Genomic DNA, 15,688 nt, shown 5'->3' on the forward strand with positions numbered 1-15,688 from the left:
GGAATCCATAATCCACAGCCCAGGAGTGCTGTAAGGGAGAAGGCAGGAAGAGACTGGAGAGAACCAGAACTGAGAGAACGTTAACAGTGTGAGAACAAGCAGCAGGAAAGAGGGAAGCAGGTGCTCTCACATCCATCAGCAGGGGCAGACGAGTGACTCTCTGCATGGGGAGGATGAGGAAGGAGATCATGGGCAGGTTCCGGCACTCCTCGTGGGACTCGATCCGGGACAGCACCTCCTTGAACGCTGGGTTTGTGGCTCTGGGGGAAAGAGGATGAAACAACTCAATGGGATGTTCTACAAAACGATTGTGCGAGTTGCTACATTTTAAATGAACCATGATTTTATAAAAAGGAAGTGTGACTTCAGGAGTCAGACCACCCCAGCCTTCAGCTTTATTCCCTCAGATCCACCAGCCCCAGCAGTGACATTAAAGCTCAGGAGGTGCCAGCCCTGACTGTGAGGGCAGACCCAGGTGTGCCACACAGGGAGGGCCACTGTCACACTGTGTGACACTGAACTGAGGGAGGGAGTGTGAGCCATGACCTGGCAGGAGGGGCTGCCCTCGGAGGAGGTGCCCAGCCAGGCTGGGAGGCACAGGTGCAGCCCAGAGTCCCCCAGCCCCGGGAGCCCCGCAGGAGGCTCTGCACGCTCACAGCAGTCTCTGCAGGGTGCGCTGCTGGTACACCTCGTTGGTGCAGTACTTCACGTAGGGGTCGAAGGTGGAGCCCGCGTGCCTGGCCACGATGTCGCTGATGTCCTCGATGAAAATGTTGTTCTGGTGCCTGGCCTCCAGCTCTTCAAAGAACCTGGGGGTTAACATCAATTGCTCACTTGCACATGCCAACAGCATCTTCCTCTCACAGCATTCCCCTGACACAACCCAGTTAGCAACCCATGCCAGCTGGGCTGGCCTGGGACAGGGTGAGGCCATCCCTCCTCTGGCAGGGCAGGGAGGGCAGTGCAGGCAGGACACAGCCCCAGGGCACAGGGCACAGCCCCAGGGCACAGGGCACAGCCCCAGGGCACAGCCCCTGGCAGCTCAGCAGCAGCGCTGGCACAGGCATTTCCCACTCCCTCAGTGCCACAACCAAACAGCATCACTGAGCTGGTCAGACCAGAATTTCCAGAAACAGGGTTGGAAAAGAAACGAAACGACTTCATACACACATGAACACATTTCCTCTTGCAATTAAAGGCAGCACAGCAGCAGAAGTGCTCAATGGAGTACAGGTATGTGGGGCTGCTTAGCCAAGGACAAAGCCATGTGGTGGTGGAGCAGGACTCGGTGCTCCACATCCTGCAGCCCTCCACTGGAACCAAGCAGGGACTGGAAACACTGAAAATGGGCACAGAACCCAAAATCCTGAGCTGGCTCTTCCCCTAAGCATGCTTGTTCTGACAGCTTCCCTGCTGTCTGTCTCTGTCCCACATGTGAGTCTCTGGCCACTGGAGGCCTCCCACTGCTTTCTGCACTCCCAGTGTTCCCAAAGCACCTGCCCTGATTTCCATGACGCTCACTGGAAGTCACAGAGGGGTGGAACAGCTCACAGAGCAGCTCTGCAGGTCACCCCTCACACATGAAAAGCTGTCCTGGCTGAAGCCTTTGTACACCAGCATTCACTGCAAGAATCCTCAACTCCCTGCAGTCAACAAAAGTTCATACAAAAATTCTCATCCAGCACAGAAAACATTAAGGAAACACTCAGAACACATGAGCTCATATTAAGCTCCAATATTTTGAAATCTGCTTTATTTAATTTTAGCCCTTTATTCAATTTTTTAATCATTAACAGTGGCTCTTCAAATCTGCCACCTTTTTCAAGTGGTGCCCTCCACAGTTTGCTTTACAAACACACCTCAAACATGTGAGAGGAGTAGAACAGGCTGAGCAGCAGCTGATTGTGTGCAGCAACAGAGCTTAACTAAATTAAGGCACTCTCCAGGTGTGCTCAGAAGCAGCTGCCAGGCTCCCAGTGGGTCAGCCAGAGCCACCACAGTCAAGTGGATTTTGGTCTGCTTTTGTTTTTGTGACGTTCTGACACAGCAACTGCAGACGGACTGGCTGATTAACAGGCTCTGCCTGCAAGTGCTGAGCAGAATTTGTTACAGCCCTGTCACTGCTGCTGGCAGAGCCCTGCAGCACCTCCCGACCCCACACAGCCCCTCCAGGGCACAGCACATCCTGAGCTGCCACAGACTTGTCCTGTGCTGTGGGCTTGGCTTCAGTGCCAGGGCCAGCCCCAAGGGGCACATAAATAATAAAATTACAGAAAAAAGAGCCTCTAAGTATGGAGTCTGCAGTGTCTCAGGAGGCACAGCAGAGCCCCATCCCACACTGGGATTTGTTTCTCTCTGCTCAGACATGTTTATGGCTGGGAGAACCTCCCACCGCTGCCAATTCACTCTGCTCAGGAAATGAGGAAATCCAGCATTTCCTGCTGTGTTATGGCACACTGACAAGGTGTTGGACCCTGCTGGGCCACAGCTTCCACCTTTAGAATTTATCTGGTGCTTCATCAGTGACATCATCAGAGACAGTCCCTGTAAGAACAGTAAAGACATGGGAGGGTAGAAGACAGGAAAAAAAAAAAAGAGAAGAAAAAAGGGCAAAGAGGGACAAAGAGGAGCAGTATATCAAAGTCCCACTTCCCAATATGTCCCATAAGGAAATCCTGCATCAAAGTTTGAATCAAAAGCTGTAGTTTTCCATATCCAATCTGCTAATTATTAGATACAATCAGTGAACCAGACACATCATAAACCCTTTCACTTACAATTTTAGGATAGATTCTGCCATAGAGCTCAAGACTGAGGGATGGAATGATTCCATTCAATTTAACCAACAAGGAATTTGCTGTGATGTGTGCAGCTATTTTTGCTGAATGTCAGAAGGATTTACTTCAAATATCTCTTTGTTAAATCCAGGACTTTTCTGGTTAAAGTTAGATCCAATTCAGAGAAAGTCAAACAGCATTGTAGGACAGAATTTGATTTCCCTCATCTTGCCCTTACAGTGTTTAAAAGAACCATCCACCCTGCAGCACTCCTGAAGGCCGAGGGCCAAATTCAGAAATGCAGGTTCAGCTCCAGGGTGCTGCTGGCACCACCAGGGACAGAAAGCAGGGGAGGCAGAACTCAGCCTCTTCCCCCTGGAGACAGGGGCTGTGATATGTGCAGTCATGACCAGAGTAACAACTGGCACCCTGAGATAACTTCAGTTAGAAGTAACAGAGATTTCTGATCAACCTCTCCAAACCTGAACCTTCTCATCGGGGACAGAAGCTGAACATCTGCAACATTATTGTTATTTAGGGAAGGGGAGGGGGATTTAAAATAGTAAAAATAGGAAAAACAGTCTTATTTCCACAGAATTCTTATGCTGAATCAAAATCAGCTTTTACAAAATAAAAAAGGCTGGAGAGAGGGTGATTGAAGTGCAGAACTGAAATCAGTTTGTTTGGTGGGTTGCCACAGCCTCACTAATGGAAGCCAACACACACAAATACACCACCCAGGCCTGCAGACACAGAGCCCATAAAGCACCTTGCACTGGGCAGTGCCCAGGCAGGAGCAGCTGGCCCTGCAGCCCCTGTGCCCCCCTGTGCCCAGCCCATGGCCCAGGCCCGTCCCACCGGGCAGCCACTGGCCTCTGCAGCTATTGATGGTGCAGGGCAAGGCCACAGCAGCCCTGCCAAGACATCCTGCTCCAGAGAGATTCCCCAGACAGCAGGAAGGTGCCCACAGCACCTGGGCACAGCTGGGACCTGCAGGACAACAACTGTCCATTCAGCCAATAAACACACCCAGAGACTCTGGGAACACAAAACGGGAATGTCCGACAAGGCATGAACCCACCACAACCAGAGTGCTCGATCCTGCCATTCTGTGACTAAAACAGAGTTTAAAACCTGACAGAATCTGTTAAAATGGTTTTGTTACGATCTTTTTCTGCCAACGCTGCTCTGGTATCACAGAAGCATTTGCCCTTTGCTGGCCTAATGGCAGAAAAGGCACAAATCCTAAAGCTTTCCTTCTTCCTATAAACTGGGAATGTGACCCTGCAGACCAGCTGCTGCTGAAGACACTTCCCTCATTTCCCTGGGACTCCTCTTTCCCCAGAGAGGCTCCTGGGGAGCTCTCTGACCTGACAGTGCTTTCTCAGGCTGCATTCCGGGCTGAGCTGCTCCCTGGCACCCCCACAGCCCAGCCCAACAGCTCCTGACCAGGGCTGGACCGGTGAGAGTTTGGGCTCCAGCACATCACACAAGGGCCAGTGCACGGCAGCTCTCCAAAGCCACCTTCCAGGAGTTCCCACAAACACGCACAGCAGGGGCTGCACAGGTTATTCATCTCCACTCCTCTGCCAGAGACATTCCAGGGAGCTCCCAAAGGCAGAGACAGTCTCTGCTCTCTGCATTCTGCTTCCAACAAAACCAGCTTTGTTCGCCCAGGAATGCCCTGTCAGGCACTACAGGCCCATCCTGGTGTTACTGGAGTTTCCATTAAACATGTTCCAAGTCAAAGTTCCTAGACAGAGGCTTTAAGCAGTTCCAACTGAAGGTTTTTATAAAGTATTTTTATCAGCTCAGGTTCTTCAGCTCACCAAACTTTTGTCCAAGCAACCAAAACCACTGGTAACTACACTCATACTCAGGTTTTGTACTAGGCAAAGGCTGCTTAAAAACCAGCAGAATGGGACAGATGCTCCATTTTATAACAAAAGGGTGGATTTTGCTACTTTGAAACACCTCGAAAACAGAAAGCAGCAGTTTGGAGCTACCAAGCTGGTATCTGGTTTAAAATCACTTCCATTGTTTACAGAAATGACGTTGCTCAAAGCCAGCACAAAGTTTTGTTTTAGTTTAACAGTATTGCAAAGCTTGGGAAATAAATTATGTTTTCATTTAAGTTTAAAAAGGAGTTATGACTTCTGATTTTACCCCAAGTCATAAAAACCCAAGTTCTTAAACCACGAGACTTCACAGATAAGAAAGAATAAGATTATAATTCTAGGCTAATGTGGTATTTTTCCATTCTTTTTTTTCCCTCTCCCTCCCACTTCCTTTGAAGACTATTAATCAAAAGGGATATTAGAGTTCCCCTAAGAGTACTGCTCTCCCCCCTCCCATTGTCCTTTACTTTTACACCTCACACTCTGTGTCAGGAGTACCTGTAAAAGGAACCTCTCCTTGAAAACGAAGCCTTTGATGAGCTGCACTCCCTGACACCAGTGCCACCACCCTGGGGTGGCTCTGGGGCCACACAACCCCCAGCCTCTGGCAAAGACCTCAACTGCAAGAGACAAAGAAAGGAGAATGGGAGAGAGAAAGGAAGGGTCCCCAGGCAAACCCACACGTTCTCCTGCTCTGTAGCTCCTGAACTCGGTTTGCACTTGACGCAGCACATCAGCCTCCAAAAAACAAGATCTTGTTGCTGCATGAACTGCAGAAGACAAAAGTCAAACTGCTGCACAACAGATGTCAAATTCCACAGACTTCTTGGTGTCTCAGAGAAAAAAAGCCAAGAAAATACTTTCCTGTGACTGGGGACCAAGTTCCACCAAGGTAAATCGGGGTTTAATGCTAAAGAATTCACAAAGGGGACAAAAAAAGGGGGATCAAAATAAAAAACCATTCAGAATCCTTGTTCAACCTTCGGCCCCCCTTCTGAAAGGAGGCCAATATTTCTCTGTTCCACAGGTACAGAGATCCATGTAAAGCTGTACAGAGCTACAGCTGTGAGCACTCAGTGCCTTCATGAGCCACTGCAGCCACTGTGCTCACTGCAGACTGCAAATCAGGGACAGGAAAAGCAACACAGACAGCCTGATGCTTTAGTTATGTGGAATACATAATCCACCTGCTGCTGTGAACAGAACAAATTGCAAGGAAGCCAAGCCACTTCCAGCAACTTTGTGAAAGAGAGTGTGAAGTACTCTGAGAGCACATACATATGCATGTCCTGGATTAAATAACACTGGCAGTAATTACCAGCCAGCAACAAGACTCCTCTGCACTTGTATCATGTAAGATCTGCCATTTCCTCCTCTTCAGGCACTATCTGCAGAGTGTCTGTTTCCCTGGCTGCAGACTGAAGGAATGTGCCCCAAAGCGCAGCAGCAGAGCAGCGATGCCCGATGCCCTGGCAGCAGAGCCCTGGTGCTCACACAGGGGTGGCAGTCCCAGAGCACAGCACGCCTCAGGACAGCACCTCTGCACCACCTGGCACCAGCCAGCTCTCCAGGGCAAGCATGGAACCCCAGCTCCAATTCAACAGCTCAGCAGGGCAGACTAAGCTTTATTTGATGCCCTGCAAGGACCAGGTCTGAATGCCTGAGCAGCATTTAGCCCAGAACTGCTCAGATTTGAAGGATGCTGATTTCCACTACCATTCACTCTGTGCTTTCCTTCCCTCCCATTTTCAGAGATACAAATCCTAGGCCAGCCCTGCTCACACTCCTGTGCAGATCTCTGCCACTTGTACTTCCCCCTTCAAACCAGCAGGAGTTTGGGAAGAAATGCTCACCACTCAAATGGCTAACTCAGCAGCCAAAGAGAAACCTGCTGCTGTGCTTAAGGATGCACAGCTCTGCTAAGTACAGAAATGCCACACTCACTTTTTGCTTGCTTCATAAACATCCGTGATGTTGGAGAAGAGGTGGTGGCTCTCTGTTTTGGTCATTGTGAGGCTCAGTTCCCTGGAATTTTTAAACATCCGGATCAGAATCTCCAGGCTCAGCAAATAGGAGTGCTCAGAAGATATCACCTCAAATATCGCCTGCAAAGTGAAGGAGGAAAAGAAGAGACTTACTAGTGACTGGGCTTTTTTCCTTAAAAACAAAAAGAAAACGTTGAGCAGGGGTGCAAAGCAAAGTTTTGGATGTAAGCTAGAGATTATGACTTAAATATTCATCTCTATAATAGTTGCATCATTAATTATAAATAAGTTATTTAATACTAGAAAAAAAGTCTTTGTTAACAAGTCTATATTCAGAGTTTTCAATGCAACTGCAAACCAGGAGATTGAAGAGAATTCAACAGCAGGTGTGACCCCAAGAGCACAGCAGGGAGGCTGCAGGGAGCAGGCTGAGGTCCCTGGCGGAGCTCGTCCCAGCCTGGGAACAAAGTCATCAGCACAGGCAGGAATGGGGCAGACACTGCTCCTGATGTGCAAGGAAGGGAGAGAGAATCACCTCCCCATGGCCCCCACACATTCTGGAGAACAAAAACCAGAGCAGGGTGCCTGACACACAGCCAGGGGCTGGGGCAGCTCCCTGGTGCCTGCTGGGCACTGCTGGGTGGCACCTGCAGCCACACTGGGGTTCATCTGCACCACAGCAGGCTCAGGACACGTGTCAACCCCAAGGACAGTTACACTCTCAGGGGACCAGGGGCACCCTGCAGCTGGTACACACATACACAGGATCTTAGGCTTGCAAGGAAACACCTACTGAAAATAATTTTAGTTCAAACCAGTCTGTGACACACTTTCTTTAGCCAAAATATGCACAGAGATCCATCTCACTAACAGATTCTGAAAGATGGGATGTGTATGAAGACAGGACATGGACATTAATCCAGGCAGAAGACAAATGTATTTTTCTGGAGTGACAATGTATATAACTATAAAATAATCTAATATGCTCTAAAAAGCAATTTAAAGAACAGATAAAGAATAAATGACAAAAGGCAATTTAAAAGAAATACAGCAAAAGCATGAATTGGTAATGTAACTACAGCTTAAAAATATTTATTTAGGCTCCCACTGAAAGAACTGCCCTCTAAAATTCAAATTAAAAACCCTCAGGCATGAAAACATTTTTTGGTAATACCGAAGACTTTACTTTTAAGAGGAATCCAAAGAACTTGTTCTTTTTGAAAAGATGCAAGTATGGCTCCAGGAAACACAGACTAAGGGCTCCTAAAGGATATCACTGAAATACATGTCTCAAAAAGCTTCCCAGCAGGAAGAGGCTGAGCTATGTCCTGAAGAGGAAAGAAGGCACTGGGACAGATTGCCATGGCAGGTAATGCTCCTAGCCAAGCCCTGCTGGCTGGGGAAGGACACACCTGGGGAGGAGCTGCAGGGACACAGCTGCCCTGGCCAGGCTAGGCTTGGCAAGCTCCCCTTCCCTGTGACAGAGCCCTGCAGGGGGAACGGGGGCACAGCACATGGAGAGGACACAGGAGCAAAGGGGACAAGGAGAGTGGATGAAGAGGACACAGGGGCAAAGGGCAGAGAGAGAACAGACAAGCACCCTGATGCTCCTGCTGCCATCAGGGAGCCCCTGCCCTGCCACAGGGCTCAGGGACCAGCTGGGCTGCAGCAGGCACACCCCGTGCCCAGCACTGCCCACAGGGGTAGGGACAGCCCAGGGGCTCTGTAACAGCTGCTCTTTGCTCCCCACTGCGATGGAGACTCCTGTGCCACGTCCCCCCTCTGTGAGCTGGAGTTACTGCCACCCCTTCCCTGGCACAGCAGTGACCCTGGTGCTGCCAGGCTGGAGCACCCCAGGAGCCCCTGGCATGGACACAGGCACCTCAGCACACTCTGGGCTCATTTTTTCTCCCTGGGGAGAGAGGACACTTCACTGGAGAGCAGGAAGCCAAGCAATGAACTCTTATCAAGGTCTCCTTATCAACAACCAGAGCACTGAGGCAGGTGTGCAGCGCAGCCCTGAGCAGCCAGCCCCAAAGCACAGAGTACCTCCTGTCTCTTCCTTTCCTCCTGGCTGATGGCTTCTGACAGGCCATTCTTCTTCACCTACAAAGACAAATCAATCGATATTTTAATACTTTTTGTGGGAAAATGTGATTAAAAAGAGAGACAGGACTATCAAAACCTAGAGAGCAAAGCACCAAGTTGAGCCTGGCTCTACAGGAGTTCTAAACACAGGACCCAAATCAGGAGGGACACCAGGGCAAGGGAAGGGCAAGGGCCACAGCACCACACACGTGGAAGGCCCTGCTCTCTTTGTGGAGCAGAGGCACATCACAGACACCCCTCACACCCATTTCTGTCAGTCTTCTCCAAAAGCTCCTAACATGCTATACCAACAGCTTTCTCTTCTTGCTCCACCTGCTCCCTGGACTTTTAAAGGATATATTATTCCTCATTTGATGCCTGCACAGCAGGCCCCACAACGCTGGACAGGAATAAGGAGGTGCCACACTCGGGTCTGCACACCAAAGTACAGAGTCACAGGTAAATGCCTGTGGAAGTTACATCAACATTCCAGTGTGGCAGCCACCAGCCTCTGGAACACAATTCCCAGACTCCTACAGCACCATGAGCAGACACTTCTGGATGCTGAGCAAGAACTAATTAGATGGCTTTGTATTTAACAATTAAAGTACATCTTAATCAGGAGCCTGAAAGCTTCAGAGCATTCCCGAGGAAGTGCAATGGCACCGAAAGGTGCAATGTGACTTTTTTCTGGATGCAGTGGAAGAGTTTTCTAAAAATACACCAACGCAGGAAATAGCTAGGAACACATCCCCCAGATTTCAGTGCTCCCTGTTAACACAGACACTGCCAGAGTGCAGGGAGCTCCACGGGGCACCTGCTGAATTCCTGCTCCAAACCGCAGCTGGCACACACGGGTGTGTCCCACTGAGTACACATGAATTCAGGGCACATGAACTCACAGCCAAGGGCCCAGCCTGACACTCCCCATCAACAGCCACATGTCCAAAAGACAGAGGCCCAGATATGGAGACTACTTTGGCCATTTCTGCCAAAGAAAATTCAATACCTAATTTTGACATGTCCAAAATGTTTAAGCTGAAATAATCTAAAAAAATGTCACATGTGTGATAATAAGCAAATAAAACCCCTTCATTTACGCTATGAATATGATCAGAAGGAATGGAAGAGGCCCAACATCACTGCTACAAACACTGGACTGGCTTTTCCTTAGCAATGACTGATTCAGCCATGGAGGTGAGAAGCAAAGGATGAGAGGAGGACAGGTGAACTCCGGTCAGGGACAAAAGGTGCCTTCAAAATGAGGAGGTGCTGAAAAGGGGAACTCCACAGGAATCTACTAAGTGGTTGCACCACAGCCAAAGTGACCACAAGCCCTTTAATACAGGGAGAGAAAGGGGAGCCAGTGCAGACATCAGCCCTGAAGGCACCAGAGAATCACACCAAGGGGTCTGGGCTGGTACCATGGAGGGCAGACAGCCCTGGACAGCGACCTGTGAGTGGCTCTGGACAGTGACCTGTGAGTAGCTCCCTAAAGCCACTCACAGCACCTGACTTTTACATGAATGAGAAACCAGTCACAACCAAGATCAACACATGTGAATTCACTTCAGGAAGACAAAACTACCCTTTTTATTACTGTTCTCATAAAGAATCTGAGCACTCCATACCTGAAGGGCACTACCCTGAAGCACAGCTTGGTGGGAGCTGCAGCACTGCCAGGCCAGCCTCCTGCAGAGAGAGGGGATCCTCTGGCCCTGCCCTCGCCTTCCCAGCACAGGCACTGCTCATAAACACCAGAGGCATTCTCCTCCTCCTTTCCTAGCATATGCTGAAACCCAGGACTGACATTTTCCAGCTGACTTCCTGCAACAACTCCAGACTCACTTTTTAACTTCTTAATACACATTGACAGCATGTAATTTTTCCAGAGTTATAAACACAGTCACTATGAGTATCACATTCCCAGATTTTGTTTTCTCTATGCACCACCTTCTCCCATATACTCCCCCACTTTCAATTTTGCAAATCAAACACAGACAGTGCACAAGTTTGTGTGTGAGGAGCAGTAAAGAACAAGTTGGTTTCTGTAAGTGAAGCACAGCACAGAACAGTTCTCCTCCTGAGATGATCTTCATGCTATTTCTGTCTCAAAGCAATTAGTGTTTTGAAATTATCATTACTATTACTAAACAGCATTCCTTCCAAAATACCTCAGTTGTTGAACATTTAACTGCTAGTTTGCCCAGAAGGCAGAAAAAACAATTTGACTTCATTATAAACACTTTTTTTTTGCAACATGAAGCCAATGAACTGTATTTTAAGTATTTGATTGTTGGAAAAAGAAAATTAAAGTACATATTTACAAAACCACACTGTCTTGCCTTCTTTATAATTACTGAATCAGAGAGATTCACCTTTCAATACTTTAAAGTGCAAAGGGTCATCAGCATCTGTAAGACAGCTCTGCTAATCAGACCATCTAACCAGCCTTTGGGGAGCTCCCTGAGGCTTAATCCCTCATTTATTGGGATATACAGAGCTGATGGTCAAATACTCCAGGTGATCTTGTCATGGCATAATCTCTCTAATGCCTGAGATGAGCATCTACAACATCCTACAAGTTACATTAACAAAAAACAACCCCAAACCCTTCATTATAGGGATATCCCTCCAGAAGCCATAGAAATGGTCCAAGAATAACCACAGAAACATAGAATTTTTGTGGTTCCTTCAGTCCCAAAATCCCATGTACGAGAAAGAGCTGTGGCAGTACCAGCTGCTATCAGTAATTTGTCAGGTTATGAGCAGGGAAGGCAGTGAGACTGCAGCCCTGACCAGAACAGCTGAATTTACTTTGTTTAACGGTGCTGCTCTGCCAAAGCCCTGCAGACACTTCCCAGCCTGTGCAAGGGACAGCACAGCACCACCAGCTCTGCTCCCCACTTCTCAAAATGCTTTCCATTAAACATCTGCACTCGAGCCAGCCTAAGAGCTGGTGTGCAGTGATTCAGAACAATTCAGCAGCAACTTGTTTGTAACTAACTGAAGCCTTTCTCTAGTATAATTCACCCTTTCAGTGAACTCACACAACCCTTTTTTTAATGAATCAGTAAAGTTGTGTCTTTGCCAAATACAGGACTCTAAAATGAACTTGGTTCCATTTGTTTTTTATGCGAAACAAAGACCAGTAAGTGACTGGGACCTCCACGTCGTTCTTATGAGATGAAAAAGATGATGACAAATTTCAGCCAAAAACTCCAGCAGTGAGTAAGAGAAGACTTTGCTTCAACCCACCCTGAGATCCTGTCTCTGGCCATGCAACTCACCACAGAGAGCTGGCTCCACGTCGACCTCAGGGGCTTATAGTGAAAAACAACCTTGTCATCCAATTTCTGCTCTTGGGGCTCAGACTCCTCATCAGAATCTATGTCCAGAGCTTTCTCCTTATAGTTCTGATATAATACAGCATTTTCTGTCAAATAACAACAGTGTGTCAGTCATTGCTAGAAAGTTAGTTTAGTCGCGCTCATAAAAATTGAAAGTAACATTTAAACAATGAAAGAAACCAAAGTGTCACTGTGCTGCTCACACTCCATGAGACAAAGATAGCAACTGATTTGGGCTGGACAATGGTGCAGTACAGTGACAATGGATCACTGTACCCAAAGATCCTCCCAGACCGAATTAAAGAACAGATGCGGCCTTTGTCAAGAAAAAAAAATAGCAAACAATTTTTTCTTCCTTGGTTTGCTGTACCCAGTTCTGTAATTAACCAGCAATTAGAAAACAGGATTATGTGTCAGTGGAGCAGCCAGTGATCTGCAGGTCTCACTATTTTCACGTTCAGGAAAAGCACACTGCCCAGGCCAATGCTTCTTCTGTCAACTCTAAAGACTGTCTTCACATTTCACTGTTTCCCAGTTTCAGAGATCTGAGGTCAGAAGTATTCCAAATAGAAAGTTAAAAGCCTGTCTGAGTAAGCACGAGACCTATGAACCTTCAGACCAAATACACTCCTGGCGTATTTGAGTTGTGCCATCATTAATTCAGAACTATCAGTGGCAAAGGAACACAGGCGTGGAGCACTCCCACTGCTTCCCAACCTCCCTGGCCACACACCCCTGGCAACAGCAGTGAGCAAGGACAGAAATCCAACACCACAAAAAGGCACAGACAAATTCAGCCATTAAACAGGCAGGCTCTGAAAGGCACTTTTAGATGGGCCAGGCTTTGGATAACATCCAATCTTCCCCTACAAGAGAAGGGGGAACTGAAGTGGAAGTTTGGCTGCTCCAGGCAGGGCCCCAACTCCTGCAGTCCCTCACCTGGCTGGGTGGGTCTGTCCCACCTGCTCAGACCACGTGTGGCCTTTGGAGCAGCTCTTGGGGAAAGGCTTGTTGAGTTTACACACTTTTAACTGAGGGAACTGTCACAGCAACTGAATTGTGGGAGGCATTCCAGAGAAAGTTATTAGCTGGGATCATCCAAGACAGACAGGACTATTGGAAAAGAATCCAGAAAACATCATCAGGAGATACTGTAAGAAGAAATAAAAATAAAGAGTAGGAAAGGGGATGATGCAAAGAAAACACAGTGGGAAGCTCTGAAAACAGAAACAAGAGGAAGGTAACACAGCAGCTGAGATGACCTCAAAGAGGCATTAAGCAGAGGAAAGCCAAGAGGGTAGCAGTTATTGTAACAGAACTTCTGTGGACTCATCATAGATGTTTTCTTGTTGAAATATCGGGAAAAGCAGCAAACTTGGCAAACCCAGAATTAACAAGTACCACAAAAATACAGCTCCACAGACAGTGTTTTCCTGACACACGTATCTGCAGCCTAAGCAGCGAGAAAGGAAAATGCTTACAGAGCCCAAGGGCTGAGGCCAGCACCCTCAGCTGATGAGAAGGCACAAACAGCTGTGTGACCCCCAGCCCAGGGTAATGACTCAGGTGTGTGCTGCAGGGAGGGCCCAAACCCCTAGCAGATCAAATGTGCTGCACCTGGGCACAGCCCCAGCAACAGGCAGGAGGGCAGTCCCACCTGGAGGGGCCCCCTATGGAACTGCACAGAGCTGTCAGGTTTTGGGAGGGACAGGAGCTTAAGTGGAAAAGAAGCCCTTGATACACCCTTTTAGTCTGCCACTTCATAGTCTTTAAAATAGCCCTAAGGTAGGTCTAGTGCCAAAATTATAGTCCCACATCTCAGTTGCATCACTGAAAAAGAAGGTACTGAGTCTTTGACTCTGTACAAAGGAAGTGTGCAAAACAATCCCGAAGTTCATTTCCCTTGGGAGTTATTAACAAGTCTGGACAGAACAGGACTCACCTTCCCCATCAAACGTCCCTTGTCCTTTCAGCATCTTCTGCAGATAATTTTAAGAGAAAAGAGTGATATGTTAGAAGGAGGAGAATACCAAATAATCACAGTAACAAGAATGTTTTATTCAAGACTTGGGCACCAAATCAACAGGCCCTAATCTGTGAACTTCATGTGTTGGACAAGAGTTCAGTAAAAACAATTGTGTCACCAGAGAAAGTGAAAAGCTACCCTAGTTTCATTTCTCTCATGCCTTGTTTAGATGTATTTTCCCTGTGTTTCAAAAACACACTGCACTGGCTGGAGGGGGGTTCAGTGAACTCAGCTCATCCCCCTGTCCCAGGGCTGTCTGTGGAGGCGCAGCACTGAGAGGCTGCCCTTCCCTTCTGCAAACAAAACCACTCAGAGCACTTCGGAAAGGAGCCTTCTGAGAGCACAACAAACCCCTGAAATAAAACAGCTGCTCTCGTGCAACAAGTCCCAGGGCCCAAGAGTCTATTCCATAAAACACTACTTGCAGAGAACTCTGTAAGGACAACACAGTTTCATGTCCTCCTATCTTAAACTTCACTCACTGTTTTAAGTCTACTAGCAAACCAAGCCACACTGTGCAGCTGTTCACAATTTCATCAATTTCTATTTCACTGTCCGCAGTGTTTTCACAGAAGCATCCACTACCATAATTTCAAACTGGCTGAAAACTGCTATAAAGCTGATAATTATTTTAAAAGCTACAGCATCAGCTCTTGGATGTACTTTATTACACAGAAATCTGTGAATACATTTCATACAGTAACAAGTTATATCTAAAATAAGGAGATACAATATTACACTATGATAAGTAAAAGAACACTATCAGTATGTCTTTATAATTTAATACATTAACATTCAATGTAACTCTACTACGGGATTCTAAGGGATTACAACCAAGATTTAAAAACAGGCATGCTGCTTTTACTTTCAGGTATTAAAAATTAAAATTACCTTAAGGTATTAAAATACCTGAAGTGATTTTTATCAATTTAAAAATCCCTCAGTGAATTAAAAAAATACTTTAAAAGTAATGTCTCAGAGAAGTGAGGGAGGAAGCTCATTTTTCTGTCTCTATTCTAGCACACAGACTTTATTAAGACAATGTCCCTTTTTTTTCCTGTTTACTCCTTTCTAGGACACAGGTTTTAAGCCCGTGATTCAGTTGTGAAAGCTGGAGAATCCAGCAGGAAAGGTGAGCAGGAGGCAGCCAGCAAAGGCTCTGAACCTCCTGGGTTTCAACAGAGCCCACCATCTCCAACACCTCACTTGGAAAATGGCACTTTTAAAACTCACAGTCACCATGAAAAGTTTTACGTTAGCAAAAAAGCAATCTGAAGGCTCCCAGCATTTATGGGAAATGCAGGATCAGCAGGCCACACTCCCACGGAGCCAACACCTTCACCTATCAGCACACCTTACCTTTATCCTCCCCAGGCTCGAGAACTTCTCCTTATCTTCAACCACCGCTTTCAGGATGGGCTGGGACATTCTGTTTTTCTTCTTGCAGTTGGCGGAGCCGTCCAGATCCACGCCGCTGACCACGGCCCGGCGGTAGGACGTGGAGCGCAGCCCGCGCCGCAGCGCGCCCGGGCCGCCCTCGGGCTCGTCCTCGGGGTCGCTGCCC

At 47.6% G+C, this 15,688-nt stretch overlaps 1 protein-coding gene across 1 annotated transcript in view; it reads right to left on the bottom strand.

The window, feature by feature from the left end:
- Positions 1-15,667, bottom strand: part of ARHGEF26 (Rho guanine nucleotide exchange factor 26) — a 26,134-nt gene extending 10,467 nt beyond the window's left edge. Inside the window, exons 1-7 of the mRNA XM_031055518.1 lie at positions 15,484-15,667; positions 14,041-14,077; positions 12,039-12,184; positions 8,710-8,766; positions 6,620-6,780; positions 657-809; positions 131-260 (exon numbers count right to left, since the gene is read on the bottom strand). Of these exons, the coding sequence (XP_030911378.1) occupies positions 131-260; positions 657-809; positions 6,620-6,780; positions 8,710-8,766; positions 12,039-12,184; positions 14,041-14,077; positions 15,484-15,552 (753 nt within the window). The 5' untranslated portion in view covers positions 15,553-15,667. The remainder of the gene's footprint in view (positions 1-130; positions 261-656; positions 810-6,619; positions 6,781-8,709; positions 8,767-12,038; positions 12,185-14,040; positions 14,078-15,483) is intronic.
- Positions 15,668-15,688: the final 21 nt, after the last annotated feature.

The sequence above is a fragment of the Geospiza fortis genome, unplaced genomic scaffold (assembly GCF_000277835.1).
Source record: "Geospiza fortis unplaced genomic scaffold, GeoFor_1.0 scaffold172, whole genome shotgun sequence".
Classification (NCBI taxonomy): domain Eukaryota; kingdom Metazoa; phylum Chordata; class Aves; order Passeriformes; family Thraupidae; genus Geospiza; species Geospiza fortis.